The 14,393-nt window shown below is 41.4% G+C and overlaps 1 protein-coding gene across 2 annotated transcripts; it reads right to left on the bottom strand.

Annotated features, from left to right (window-relative positions):
• Positions 1 to 999: 999 nt before the first annotated feature.
• DCAF4 (DDB1 and CUL4 associated factor 4) lies at positions 1,000 to 14,266 on the bottom strand. Of its 2 annotated transcripts, XM_040067812.1 has the most exons (14): positions 14,156 to 14,266; positions 13,843 to 13,960; positions 12,693 to 12,790; positions 10,928 to 11,085; positions 9,505 to 9,587; positions 8,786 to 8,888; positions 7,872 to 8,015; positions 7,129 to 7,178; positions 5,768 to 5,847; positions 4,168 to 4,263; positions 3,955 to 4,052; positions 3,092 to 3,268; positions 2,341 to 2,455; positions 1,000 to 1,404 (listed from the first exon to the last, which is right to left on the bottom strand). In XM_040067812.1, the coding sequence occupies exons 2-14, from the start codon at positions 13,950 to 13,952 to the stop codon at positions 1,211 to 1,213; spliced, it is 1,506 nt and encodes a 501-aa protein (XP_039923746.1). In that variant the 5' UTR covers positions 13,953 to 13,960; positions 14,156 to 14,266; the 3' UTR covers positions 1,000 to 1,210. The 2 variants fall into 2 exon arrangements, with proteins under 2 accessions (XP_039923746.1, XP_039923745.1); XM_040067811.1 differs by lacking the exon at positions 14,156 to 14,266 and having other exon boundaries at positions 13,843 to 13,973.
• Between the last annotated feature and the right edge of the window lie 127 nt (positions 14,267 to 14,393).

The following is a 14,393-nucleotide window of genomic DNA, read 5'->3' on the forward strand; positions in this document are numbered from 1 at the left end:
AGCTGGCAGCACCCCAGGGGAAGTAGCATCTCTGATGACACAACCGTACTCCTGAATGCTCTAAGCAGATCCCACGATGAAAAGGTGGTTCTGGCACTCCTTTAGTATAAGAGTTTTGGAAAACTTGAGTGCTGTGTGTCTTTCCTGTGAAGCCCATCCTATGGCTTTTACCCTCTCACAGATTCCCAATCTGGTCAGTGCTTCCTACAGATGCTGAGAGCAGGATGGTCTTGCCCAACCCAGACAGGTTAGCAGGCAGGAAATGAAGAGGCTCCATCAGATGGTAATTGTTCTCAAATACAGATATGGTATCATCCAGTTACTGGGAGCTGGTACTACAACTTTGCAGCTGAGGGCCCAGTTGTACCTCTGTATACTGACTTTGCACAGGTGACTCTAAATCCCAAAGATGTGGTCTGTAAAGATGGGCTTGTGTCCTGCTACAGCTGCACGACTGACTAAACTGCATGTTAGGGGTGTGGACTGGGTTAGGAAACACTATGATAAATTAACAGGAGCATTCAGCTTTGCTACTGGACCAGAAAAGGGCTTTGCTCCATGCCTGCTGCTTTTTACAGGGGATGGTGGCAGGGCAGGCACACGCTAACATCACCTACAAGTTTAGTATGACAAAGTTTAGTATGACCCAGCAAAAAGGACTGACAGTGGGGGTGAGGAAAACAGCTGTTCTTTGAATTGTTTCCAACCATGGAGCATGGCTGCTTCCAAGGTGGAGCAGTGGCAGTTGCAGGAACCCCAACCAAAGCTACTGTAAACAAGGCCCCAGAACACTTACAGTGTTTAACTTCTCACCATCAGCTGCTTCACTCTGCTGGGCCAGCCTACTCCATGAGGCAGGGGTGACCACAGCTAAAGGTTAGGTGACCAAACCAGGATCAAGTCAGAGTACCTTCTGACAGCAAATTCAGCTAGCACAACAGCGGCTCTCCAACTTACCTGCTTGGCAGGCTTACAGCTAGATTTCAGAGAGGCTGAATCTTGCCTACAGTGTTCAGCATTTATTTACAAGAGGTCTGAGATGTATGTATACAGCAAGATTTGCTGAACTGCTGAAGGAGGTTCACAATTAGATGAGCAAAGCAGATGCAACAGCAGCATGTAAGGACAACAGCTTGGTGACTGGTGTGAAGATTCTGAAGTCACATATAGATTGGCAGCTTTGTAGACCAGGTCTGAGGAGAATATAATGTCAGTTATAGGAGAAGTGATAGAGATCCTGTTTGACAGCCATGAGTAAGCCAGGAACTCCTCGGCTACCCCCAAGTCTTGAAGAAAACACCACACTGGGAATGGCATCTTTGGACGATGGGTGGGGAGAAGGGATGGTTCTAAGCAGGTGAGTATCTTGGAGACTCCAAATTCTGGTGTAGCAATCCTGACCAACTGGGAGGAAAGCAAAATTCAACATTACACAAAAAGGACTTCACATAGTTCTGCAACATTATCACCACAAACGCAGAAGTCTGTGGGGAAAACACGCTGAATATTTTTAGACCCACAAGAGGCAAAGTGCTTATCCATACTTTACAAAACAAAAATTTTACACTGATTACTACAAGAGTGGGAAAAATGTGCATTTCCTATTAGGCAATTAAAGGCACAAGAAACCAGCATTTAGAGTGCTTTTCTCTTTATCAAGTGAAAAAAAGGGGAGAAAAATTCAGTCAAATCAAAAATTCTTATTATCCCACTACTTACTGACAAATCCAAGGAAAGGAGCTCACTGTATTTACAGTGACTTTATGAAGCTTGGCTACACTATAAGCGTTTTGTTTCATCTACTGGTACTTTTCCTCCCCCCACCCCAAATATAATAATAATAATACAAAAATCTGAGTGTAACTGGGAGTATTTAAAATGAATCTGAGTGCTATAGCCAGTTTACAAGCAGTCAGGCCCATATGCCAAGGCTTCAGTTCATCGCTGCATTCTCCACTCAAGCACCAGCTAAAGATACACACAGTCTCTATATAAAGTTACCACCAAGTCTCCTGTTTACATGTTGTTTCCCTGAATTTTAAAATCAAGTGTTTTCTGCTCTACTCTTGAGACATATTGTGGAAAGGATAATGGGACTTTTGCAGGACACAGCAGATAAAGCTGTTGAGCACCTCACAGGATTGATTACAGTAGGTGTGCATCCATAACATAATTTTCATAGTATACTACAGTATGTTTAAGGCTAATTTTTTTCTGAATTTTAAAGAATTAACAGCTTTTAAGTACAGCTTCTAACAGCTGTACCTAAGAAACACCCCTCAGGCATAAGAAAATCACTACCATACACTGTAAAAACAGAAGGGGGAAAAATCAACCCACCTGCTATAAGAAGTCCTTCCTCCTCATTTACATGCAAAGGGAGAAGAGCATATTCATTGTGATGTCCTTTGTACTGTTTCACACACTTTGCTGTTCTCAGGTCCCACAGTTTTATCTGCAAGTTGAAGGAGTTATTTGAGAGAGGATGTATTAAAGCAGAGAGCACCCAAAGGTTGGATGTGTTGGAGCATGTCCAGAGGGCCATGAAGATGATCAGAGGGCTAAAGGGCCTGTCCTGTGGAGACAGGCTGAGAGAATTCAGCCTGCAAAAGCAGCTTCCTCCCAAAGGAGGCTACAAGAGAGCTGGAGAGGGTCAATTTATAAGGGTATGTAGTGATAGGACAAGGGGGAATGGCTTTAAACTGAGAAGGTTTGGTTCAGATTAAATATTAGGAAGCTCTTTAATGTGAAAGTAGTGAGTGACTAGGACAGCTGCCCAGAGAAATTGTGGATGCCCCATCCCTGGAAGTGTTCAAGGCCAGATTGGATGAAGGTCTAGTGGAAGGTGTTCCTGCCTATGACAGAGGGTTGGAACCAGGTTACCTTTAAGTTTCCATCCAACCCAAACCATTCTGTGATAAAGAACGGGCTCTGGAAGAAGACCCATAAATGGAACTATGCCACCCAGTTCCATACTACATACTAAGAGCAGACATCTGCCCTTGGGAGTGGGCTAGAGTACATCCATAAGTACCTGTAAATGCCCAGATACTAAAAGGAGCAGAATATCCTAAACACAACAAAACCATACCTTTCCAGCCATATCTGCTGCCATCAGATAATGTTCAGCCTCCATAAGGTGAATGGATGTCACTGCTGAGCCATGGAAGAGACGAGTTGCTTTCCAGCTCTGTCCCTTGCGGTTACGCTGGCGCACATCGATGCTGAAAATCTCACCCGAACGGCAGCCATTGAACAGCACTGGGGTCTGGGAGAATCCCAGGGAAAGAAGTGTACTGTGTCACCTCTGCAAGGATCTTACAGTCACACAGACAGAGTCTGTGTCATGCCTTTGAGCTCTACAGGGTAGCTGTCAAATTATTTCAACAGATAAATTAAGCAGAATTTTAATTACACACTGCAACATTTTTCAGCCAATTCATTAATTCCATTCAAAGCCCAGCTATTTACTTTAGCTGTAAAAGTTTCCCAAAGTAAGCAGGAACTCAGTTTAACATAACAGCAAAACAGAAACTGGAATTCTCATATTCCTATTTCACCATCCTAATTCCTTGTGAACAAGTCCATCAGTATTTCATAGGGACTTTCTCCTTCTTGGTGGAGGGAATACATTGAGTGTTATTAGAATGAGGTTATTTGCCAAAACCAAAACAATTTTACATGTTATTACCATGCCTTTTGTACTTCCTTGTCTTTTAACCACTGTAATCTTAACAAAAAGGCCCCTGTTGCCAGAGTTTGAGATTAGATCATCCTTTTGCGGCTATTCAGTTGTGTGCAAGCATTAGACCACATCAGCTCTACTGTGGAACAGCCATCCAACAGCAGCTATCGCCACAACCTCATGTACAGCATGAGGAGTCCTGCTGAAACAGAACAAAGAGCCCAGCAGTGAGGCAGTGCTCTGAACAAATGGACTCTGGTTCTCCCTACCTGTGTGGCAAACTGCTGTGCTAGCACATCGCTGCTGGTCCCAAATGTCTGACGATGCCCTGTCACTACATTGGTCACAAGAACTCGTCGTGTCAGGCCTAAGGAAGACACATGATGTTGGTTTAGCTGTAATTTGTGTAGCAGCTGGGAGATGAATGGAAGAATTCTTTCCCACTGACACAGAGGGGGTTGCTAGCCTTGCAGATAGATCACCTGTGCTAAAGCAGTTGTCTGCTTGGGGATTCAGGCACCAGGCGCAGGACCAGGCAGTGGATATCTTGAAACTGCACAGCATTCCAGGTCGATCTCCTAGAAGACAGGAGCAGCACATGAAGCGTTCATAAAATATTAGGACACGATGATAACTCAGAAAGGTTCTTAGATTGTCACATTTCTTATAACATTTCAATCTGAAGCAGAGAAAGCGTTACCCAATTAGTGTTCTTTTGCTACCCAAGAGACAGGAAACAGAAATGGAAGTTCATGATGGAAGTGGGACACCTATAATCTATGTAAATAGATGATACTGAGAGACTGTGAAATTTATTCAGTAGTCAGAGGGCTGACCACGGCAGGAAAGGGAAAAGTAACACTTGCATTATAGCACTAAGTAAGCCATTTTTAAAAGATGAGTGGGCTAGAAATAAAAAAAAACATTTACTTTATAAACTACAGATTAGCCAAAGCCTAACCTGCAAGTAATAAACCACTAGATTTGACCCTTACAGTCTTCACTTCCTTCATGCCATCTGTCAGGTGGCAGAGGTGACATGGACATGAATGGATGGGTAACTATAGTTCTAGACAGGGTAAGTTCTACTTTTCTCTCGGCATCTACTCAGCAAGGCTTCCACAAACCTGTCTAGGAGAGTGAAGGAAATCAAATTTGGCAATACCTAAACAGTCAGTAGGATATACTAGACAAGATGACTTTGGTGGAACTCACAGCAGCTAATTATAGTGAAGGGCTTAAAACCTTTTACAGAGCAACTGGGTATGCTGGCCTAGTAGCCATCCACCCTCAGTGACTCTTCATTCACGTACATGCTGACTCTGTGCAATTTTTTTTAATGGCTGCATATATAGCAAGACATTAAAAATTTAAAATTAGTCCATTACTCTTATCTATCACAAATTTCCTCTGCATCAATTTAACTGATCATGTCTGAATGGAAGCCAGATGAGAGCACTGCACTCTGTGACTTGAAGAAGCATGGTTCTAACATCTATCAGGAAAGTCCAATTAATTAAGTCCTGCCCCCAAGAACATGCAACAAGAAAGATCAGCTATAGCCAGACTTAAGATGCAGTACTCTCCTGGTCAGTCAGGTTTCCATACAACTGGAGCTGGAGTTTGTACAGGGAGCTATGGGCTGAGGTATTTTACCAGCTTTCCACCTCTGATTTATGCACTGAGCATACCTGAGCAGCTGCTATGAGAAGGGATTCTGCAGTGGCTCTGGACACATATAAGGATATGTGAGTACTTGCTGTGTGCAGCTTCCAAGTATTAATTACAAGCCAAGCCACTCATGAAAAATCTAAAGTGTTTATTTTACAAGTGAGGTGTCCTCCTGCCAAAGTCAAGTACTGCAGCAGCTAAAAATAAACTAGGGCTTTGAATACTGCTTGTTAATTAAGTCTCAAGTTCTTTCATCATCATTTCACTTTTTAAGCTGTTTTAGTCTTACAGGAATGCAACAGTCTCACCAACTATTGAAACAGAATGCTAAAATAATCTTTCATTTGTGCTCTTTTCATACCATAATTGCCACCAAAACTTGGAGACAAAAAACCAACAAAAACACCCTACCTGGGTTAGTGCTGCTGAACAATGATGCTGGAAGCAGACTGGCACAGCCTGGTGTTTCTGCAATTCCCATGAGACACAGCTTGCTGGAGTGAGTTAAGAAAAACTGCTCTCTCCCTAGAATGGAACAGGCTGCCTAATATTTATAAATGGGAAAGGCAAGACAACCTGACACAGCTACACTCACAACACTTTTCCTCGAGACCTTTGATGTGCTTTCCAGTTTACAACTAAGCTGTGACACTTCACTTCTTTCATAGGAATGAGCTAGAAAGAGCTCAAATTCTTGCTTGTGTTTTCACTACCAGAAAGATAAGAGAATACTCTTGTATCTTACTAGTGATAAGAAAAAAATAAGCATGGCCTACATAATCTTTCTTCTCACTTTTCCATTGATATACATTAATATACATTAATATACATTAATATACATTAATATACATCTGATTTTCATAACGATAAATTGGGAAAATGGGAGGCAAGGAAAACTCACTTTAGATTACATTTATTTTATGAAGACTATACTTGGTACAAATAGAATTTGAAAGCTGCATTTCAAGTTCAGCGGGGTAAATCTGTTACTGAACTCAGGGAAAGCACGAACCCGCCAAACCAAGCTATCCCAAAGCCATCTCCAGCTGTGCACACACCTGGTGAGCCCCTGCCCCTGATGGGTTTGATCTGGAATTACCTGGCTTTGCATACAGGCCATCCCATACTTTTCTATGTAATTTCTTTTGGCACTTTAATAGCACACCTGTCATCTGCCATCTCCGATGTCAAATTTTTTTTCCCCCACTCTTCTGGGCTCTGCCCCGTTCATTACTGCTTCCTCTAGTATATCGTCAATTTCCTCTTCTTTGAGTCAGACCTGCAGAACACACTCTGAAAGCAGGTGATGCTACTGAATTGCTCCCATTCTCTTCTCACCCCAACCAACATGGGGATGGTTTTAAACACAAACGAACCACCCCACTTTCAAAGAGGTTCACTTCAGAAAAAGGTTGTTGCCTTAACCCTCTGCTCCTGTTCTTTTGCCTCAGCCAATTTCCAAACATCAGATAATTTTGGATATGGCATTTACATACACTATTAATGAAGTGGGAATTCTCCATGGCAGAAAACGTGGTCTTTCATTTGCCATTAACATGGGAACAATTCTACATATATCTGTAACAGAACCATACATCTGCCTCAGTAATTCCAACGTATTTTGATTTTCATTACTTCCACTGTTTTCCAGAAAACTTATTTTCTGGGGTAACTACAGGAGAGATATTCCTTCAAGTTAGTTTTTCTGTGAAGCATGATGCAGACTTGTGAAACCTGAATGACAATTTTTTTTTTTTTTTTTTAAAGGATATAAAACATGAGAATCCGGATGAGTTAGTGATGCCCAGCACACAGAGTTCACCTTCAGAGAAGAAGACATACTATTTTTGTGATCTGTTATTCAATTAAGGAAAGATTATTTCCATGCAAAAATGACATAAAATTAGACACTGGGCACAACTCCTCAGTCCACTAAGTAACTCAGTAACAGAGCACAAGCATTTTATCTTCATATTCGTAACAACAGAACAGCATTGAGAAGTCTGACAAAACACAAAGGCACCAAGCGCATCCTATCATTCAAGAGACCATCCCTGAAAGAACCTGAGCATGAAGAGATCACGAAAACCTGTTTTAAATATGCCTCATATTTAAAGGAGGATAAACACAGTTTAAGGGTAAACTTAAAGGATAAACACAGTTTCCCAAAATTATTTTTAAGAAAGAAGCATGCCAATCTTGGTAGTTTTAGTAGCCAAACATCAGTTTTGCCAGCTACAGTCCAAGTCTAAAGTAATCACTATCCTTGGAAGCTGGTACTTCTACATAGTCTTCCATTCCAATTGTAGTATAACATTCCTAACAACTATCACTGGTACTGAGCACTTTCAGGACAGGTTTATTGTGGTTCTGTGTTTACCCAAGCTTCACATTTCCAGATTTTTCCATTCTCTTCTCCTAGCCCCTTCCCCAATCCTCAAGGCACTTCCACCTGAGCCTCCCAAACGCAGTGTTCTGAGAATGCAAGCACCAAAGGAAGAACGGAAAACAGTACTTTGCGGTTTGTGAAGTAGAGGTTGTCATACATCTCCACAGTGAGAGACTCCTTCCCCAAACCGCTGAGATTGATGATACCATATTTACATCCTCCGTGCTCTACATCGTTCACAGCGAATATTCGTTCACAAGCAACATCTGCCTGTAAAATAAAAGCTTACCAGTCACACTGGAAACTTACAGCTTGAGGGAGTTGCATTAGGTCTAAAATGAAACAACACACTAATTCTGATCCCTTTAACACCACCTGCTTTCCGTTCACCACTAAAATCAGTGGCCAACTCCTTTTAAACGCATGCACAGAAAAAACAGGGATAAGAACAGGATTCAGTCCTCGGCTAACAGTAAATGATCTTTCCAATGTTAACAATTCTATACACTTACACAGTTTCTGAGTCCCTTTCGGCTTCAGCTACCTATGCAGTGCTCTGTTTACAAGGCCAGGAGCTGGTCCTGGAGTGCTTCCTACATAGTCTATGAAAGATCATGAAATGTAAAGTGATTATTGATGTTTACTTAAATTCTCTGAACTACACGCTTTGCCACTATCAAAATTCTCCCCATTTTGTTCTTCTTTCTCTTGATCCTCTCCACTCCTCCTCCCAGCCCCACAATAATGACCCACTCAACTCCTATTTACTTCCAAAAAAACATGTTGATCAGAATGCCAAAAAAACCAACCCAACAAAATATGCTTTCATATCCAACCTTTTTCATAATTTTCCACTGTAGGAAAGAACAGCCTCTCCCTACCTGTTTAAAGTTACTGAGCATAGATTTTAAGAACTGACAGCAGGAATAACACATCTTTAAAAGCTACATTTGACCTGTGTGATTTGAATACAAGAGCCTGAATTTTCACTGAAGAAGGGCTCTCTTCATCTCAAAGACTTATCATTTCTCATAACATACCACAATGATTTTAAAATTGTTGGTTCCAGCAACTGAAGAATCTGGACTGTGAATCTCTATCTTCCTCCTCTGCATGCAGTTCACTTTTAGTTCATGGACTAGCCTGTAAAAGCAGGTAGGAGCGTGAAGGGATTGAAGAGAGGACAATTTAGGTAAGCCTAAATTTAATGCATTTGAAAAGAATTCTGGCCAGGATATAGAACTGCTTCTCAATCACCGAAGAGAAAATGCCTGAATAACTAGCATGCCGAAATTTAACTTGTGTAACCCATGAACATGCACATCTTCCACATTCATGGAATTTTAACCCACTATTTTGAACCCCAGCACATCTTTAGTAGCCAGAACAGAACACAACAAGTCACTAACTTAACTTGCCTTCTGCTGTTCTAATGGGCAAGGGAATGGTCATGTCCACTGAAAGGCACTTACCCTAAAAAAGCTGTGCTATACTCATAAAGTACGTGGCAAAACAACATATCCATATACACATAAAGTGAACTTTTTTTTGAAGTAAAATTGGGAAACAACTTCCTCATTAGAATTCTCATCATTTTAGTAATCTGATTATTACAGAATATAACCTTTTTTCTGACTTTAAGTGGTATGTTCCTTCTTATCTCAATGAAACAGTAAGAAATGCAAGAAAACCTTACGAAACAGTTGTACTAACAGCAGAACTTGGCACTGCAAACAGAAGATAAATCAAATTGTTGTACCTGCAATAACTCGTGGAGCTGAGCAAACCCAGCTGCCTTTTCTGTAACAGCACAGATGAGTTCAGTCCAGCCTTTGTTGTTTTCTGGAAGAGAGTAATATAGAACTGTAGTCAGCTATTTACTTAAGATTCAAACACGGCTTGGGGTCTTTGATATTTGGGATGTTTAGGTAACTTTTTCCTCTAGCCTACACACATTAAAATTTTCAGAACACATGTATAAAACACATTCCAGTACCATCTCCATGACGTACCACAGTAAGTAGGCAAGAATATATCACTGTGAGATGTGGAGTGCTTCTGTAAATACAGAAGCTGGAGAAAAAATATGAAACTCCAACAGCCATTGTTTTCACTCTATATCATCAGCAGAACCACCTGGAGGTGTAAAGTCATCTTCTGGTTTCATTACAACACCTCAAATTCTTCTTATATAGCAGAACCTTCTATTGCAACGAGACTGATATTAAACATGCAGTCTTATTGCTGAAAGGCACAATAATCCACCACTGCTTTTCCATTCCATTTCCATTCCCCCCACAGCACTGGGCTTGGAACTAAATGATCTTTAAGGTCCTTTCCAACCCAAGTCATTCTATGATTCCATTCCATGATTCACACACTTTTTAGAATTTAATGCAAATGCATTCTGAGGAGACCAAGGGATGGAGTATTTAGCAGAATTATGAAATAAGAATCTTTTTGATAATGCTGAGACAAAGCAAGTGTTTGAGAGTCAAAATGTTCTTTACATTGAAGACTGAAGAACGGGTTGGAGACCTTCACTGCTTAAGAAAAAACACTGTTCACTTCTCCCAAATGCCAGCATATAAGCTGAGCTGTTATTTGTAAAGTTATAAGACATGTTTTTCAGGTAATGAAAAAGCATCCCTGTTAGATATTGCACCCACATTACAAATATGCAGCATCAGCATTAACTTCACTGTAACACTTTACGACGAAAAGCACACAGGCTTTCCAGACATAAACATAAGACCTGCCTTGATTTTTACTGTCCAAAAAAGTTCTTCAAGAAAAAGCTGTTTCCACCAACTATGGTTAGTATTGCTTCTTCGAGGTCCAGGAATATGATAATTAAATTTATTAAAAATGTGAAAAATTTTAAATGAAGACCCCACTTTGCCAACTCAAGGCAGGAATTTGAAACCTGGCATGCAATATCCTGACTCAAGTGTAACAGTGGGACAACTGCAATGCTGAGCACAGTTCCTGTGTCTTTATAGATTTTTTTGTTTGTAATGATTTGACGTCATTCCTGTGTGGAACAACCAAACAAAAGGCTCCAAAGGCTTTATTCTTAGCAGAAAAAGAAATTGACTTGTCAGAACTTGAAGTCTTTAGTTTATAATCTGTCCTGAGCCAGAGTACAATAAAGCCTAATTGCAATCTTTTTCAAAACATACCTTATTCTGTTTTTCTTCTTCTTCTAAGAATCTCAGTCTTTTGCACTCCATTGCCTTGTGCTGAATGCTGTCCTTGGTGAGTGGGTTGTGATTATTATGTCCAGGCAGTAGGCGAAAATAGCGGTTCTTTTCTGGGTCATAATAAAATCCTGGCAGTTCTTCAGGGTGGAGAGACATGGGGGAGAAAAAGCGGCAAAATCAGATGGATAACTAAGTTTGTTTATTGCTCTTTGATATTCCATGCCTTCATGTGAATGGCAGAGTTGAGAGACCCAAAGCTGTAGCTCCCAGCACCCAGCAGGTCCCAAACATGATACACAGCCTAGGAAGACATGAGCCACTTAGAGGAGGAAAGAAGAGGTTATTTACAGTGTTCAAATGCACTGCTCTTACAGAGGTACAAAGGGGTGTCACCACTGACCAAGAGGAAATTCAGACCAATCAGAAAAGCACAAAAGAAAGGTTTTGTTGCAGAACAAAAATGGTCTTTCTTCATAAATAAATCATGAGGGGTCATTCTCACCAGTTAAAAGATTTGGCAGAACAGCAAAAAAAAAGACAGTGAGGTGTCAAATAAACCCAAATAAAATGATTCACTTCCCAGAACAAGACACTTTTTCTTCAGCACACAGGAGAGATTTAGACAAAATCAAGAGTACATCTGACTTCTTCCAAAGATAAAATGGGATGAGAAAGACTCAATTTTAGTGCTTCACTGTCTGTGCGAATGCAGAAGCAGACAAGTAATCTACTTTGACAGATTTAAAATACTTTGACAGCTTGTCTCAAGATAAAGAAATTTATTCAGAGGCAATTGTTAACATTTTATTTCATGAGTTTTTATTTAAAACTTTATTTACTACCAGAAATTTCATTTTAAGTACTCTCTTTTTGCAGCTGCTGACAATTCAGCTCCTTGTCTGCATCTTTTAGGTTTCAGCTTAGCCACAAGTCACCAAGACTTTTTCAGGTCAGTGAAAATAAAAAGTATTCAATGAATCAGTACAGTTTATAAAAGCATGCTCATTTAGTAGTTACACAGTAACTACACAGTAATCACACAGGAATAAATGTCTTGCAGGATACATCTCCTAGCATGCTCACAACACAGTACAGCGATATGCAAAACCAATCTCTTTAAACTCAGTGTTGTTTCAGGACTCTCCTGTTGTACAGAAATGTAAGTTCCCACTGGCTAAGTTTTTGCTAGCATTGTTTAATGAGTCAGGAAGACGGAACATAAACAGGACATCTTTCTCAATAGCACTGCTACTTCATCATTTGCTGTAAATGAGCAAGCATTTAGCCAGAGTGTATTTATTACAGACTACAAAGTACACTGAAGGCATAAAGAGAGACACACCACAAAGTGGTGGATTGTTGTGCCTTTCAAAATACTGAATAACCGAACACAAGCTGTAATTTTTTATATGCTCTCTTATTTTATTTGCTTCCTTAGTAGTTAATTTTCTTCCTAAAGCAGCATTTCTGGAGAGAGAAACAGAATCGCATTTTTTCAGTTTATATCAACCTGGCTATGCACACGAGTTTGCAAACATGAGAAGCACGAGTGGGCCTCGAAGTGATTTGGCTCTGATCTCTAGATCTTTACTAACTGCATTTTTTTGTATCACCTGATGTTACTTTTCGCCACAAACTTTACTGTTTGTATTGTTCCTGTCACACCAAGTTATTAATGCAGCTACCTTTTTCATACAATCAGCATATAGAACTTGACTTTTGACCTATAAACACCATTTCTTACCTGGTGCTACAGAGTTCTGCGTTGAACTGGATGAAGAAGGATCTTCATTGCTGCTGGGACCTGCATTCACTGGGGTCTGTGGTTCTTCTTGTTCCAGACTAAAAAAATAGCATTGCCTTCAAGATAGGCTCACAATTGCCCACACATCTTTCCCACAAAGAATCTAGAAAGCAGAGTGCTACTGACATCAATGGAGTACCATTCTGCAGTGCTCTGATAGCACACCCTGCGTATCGCCAGACATTAAACGATGAAAATCAAACAGTGAAAAATATCCTGCTTAAAAAATTCTCGAGAACATTAGTGATACCGACATCCTAAAAGCCTGAAATTATTTGCTAATACATTAGAGGTGGCTATTGGTTCTGCAAGTGCCTTTAACTTTTTGCAGCAAAAGATTAACTGGGCAATTGTGCATTAAACAAACAGCCCACTCCTGAAAGCAGGCAAGTCTTCACAGCACACAGCGAGAGACAGCGTGGGTAAAACAGTGATGTCAGGTCAAAAATATTTTGCCATTCTCTCCATAACAAGAATTTCACTGATGAGGTTTCAAAACATGCAAAATAAACAAAAATTTTAATGAAAAAGCAGCCATAAAAACAGCTCAAACACAGGCAAGAGTAAGTTTTAAAATGTAAAATGTGCTTTCCTGAAAGGATCAGTTTTCAAGGCAGGGGATTATTCCTGAGACCTTGTTTCATTTTCCTGATCTGCTAGATGTGGTATTTTAACCAATTTACTTACCATGCTTTCAAACATTCAGGAGGATCATGCAATGACAGATTTTACACCAGGAGACTCAGAGGCTTAAAATAAATAGGCACGTAGAATGAAGTAATTGTATTTTTCTTCCCTGAACTGTCTTTGCATATTGATGAAGGGTTTATGGACGATAATGCACAGCTAAAAAGCCTGGGTAATGGAACAGCATCTCAGTTTAAAATCAGTGTACATTTGTGAACACACAATAAACTTCCAGAAATTAGTGCAATTCCACTCCCAGTAGGGACAACATATATACCAGAAGTACTGTCGACTAGATCTTCAGGTGACAACCCTCTCAGTTCTACAAAAATCACCATTCTGCACATTTAATTAGGCGTAAGACTCACTCAGCCCATGCTAAGCACAAGCTGCCTGTACTTGCCTTTGGGCGCGGTTGTTGTGACCGGGTTTTCTGTGCCGGTGGGGGTGGTGGCTGCGCTTGTGGCTGCTCCATCCACGCCTCTCCTTGCCTCGACGGTAGTTTCTCCGCATTTCTACTCCTAAAGCAAACATACACACATATCTCACTCCTACTTGCCTGGGACGGCTCAGCACACAAGTCTCTTAATGCGGCCTCTTTTCCAATAGTTTCAACCTGTAACGACCAGGCCCGCCGACCGTCCGCAGCACAGCCGCTCCCGCTCCCCTACGCCCGTCGACTTCCCCACTAGTCCCGGATCAGCTCCGCGGCTCACCCCGCAGCGCTGAAGCCAAAACCCCGGAGGCAGAAGGGCAGCGATGACCGAGCGTCCCCCGCCGCCTCCCTGGGCCCGCCCGTCCCTCACCGCGCCGGGCCCGCACCAGCCCCGCCGCGTCCGCGCTGCCGCCAGCGCCCCGCCCACGCCCCCAGGGCCGCCCCTCACTGGCGCTCAGCCGCGGTAGCCGTTTGACGGACGGCTCACTCGTCCAACCGCAGGAGGCCGGGCCGGCGCG

Source organism: Hirundo rustica, chromosome 6, assembly GCF_015227805.2.
Source record: "Hirundo rustica isolate bHirRus1 chromosome 6, bHirRus1.pri.v3, whole genome shotgun sequence".
Lineage (NCBI taxonomy): Eukaryota > Metazoa > Chordata > Aves > Passeriformes > Hirundinidae > Hirundo > Hirundo rustica.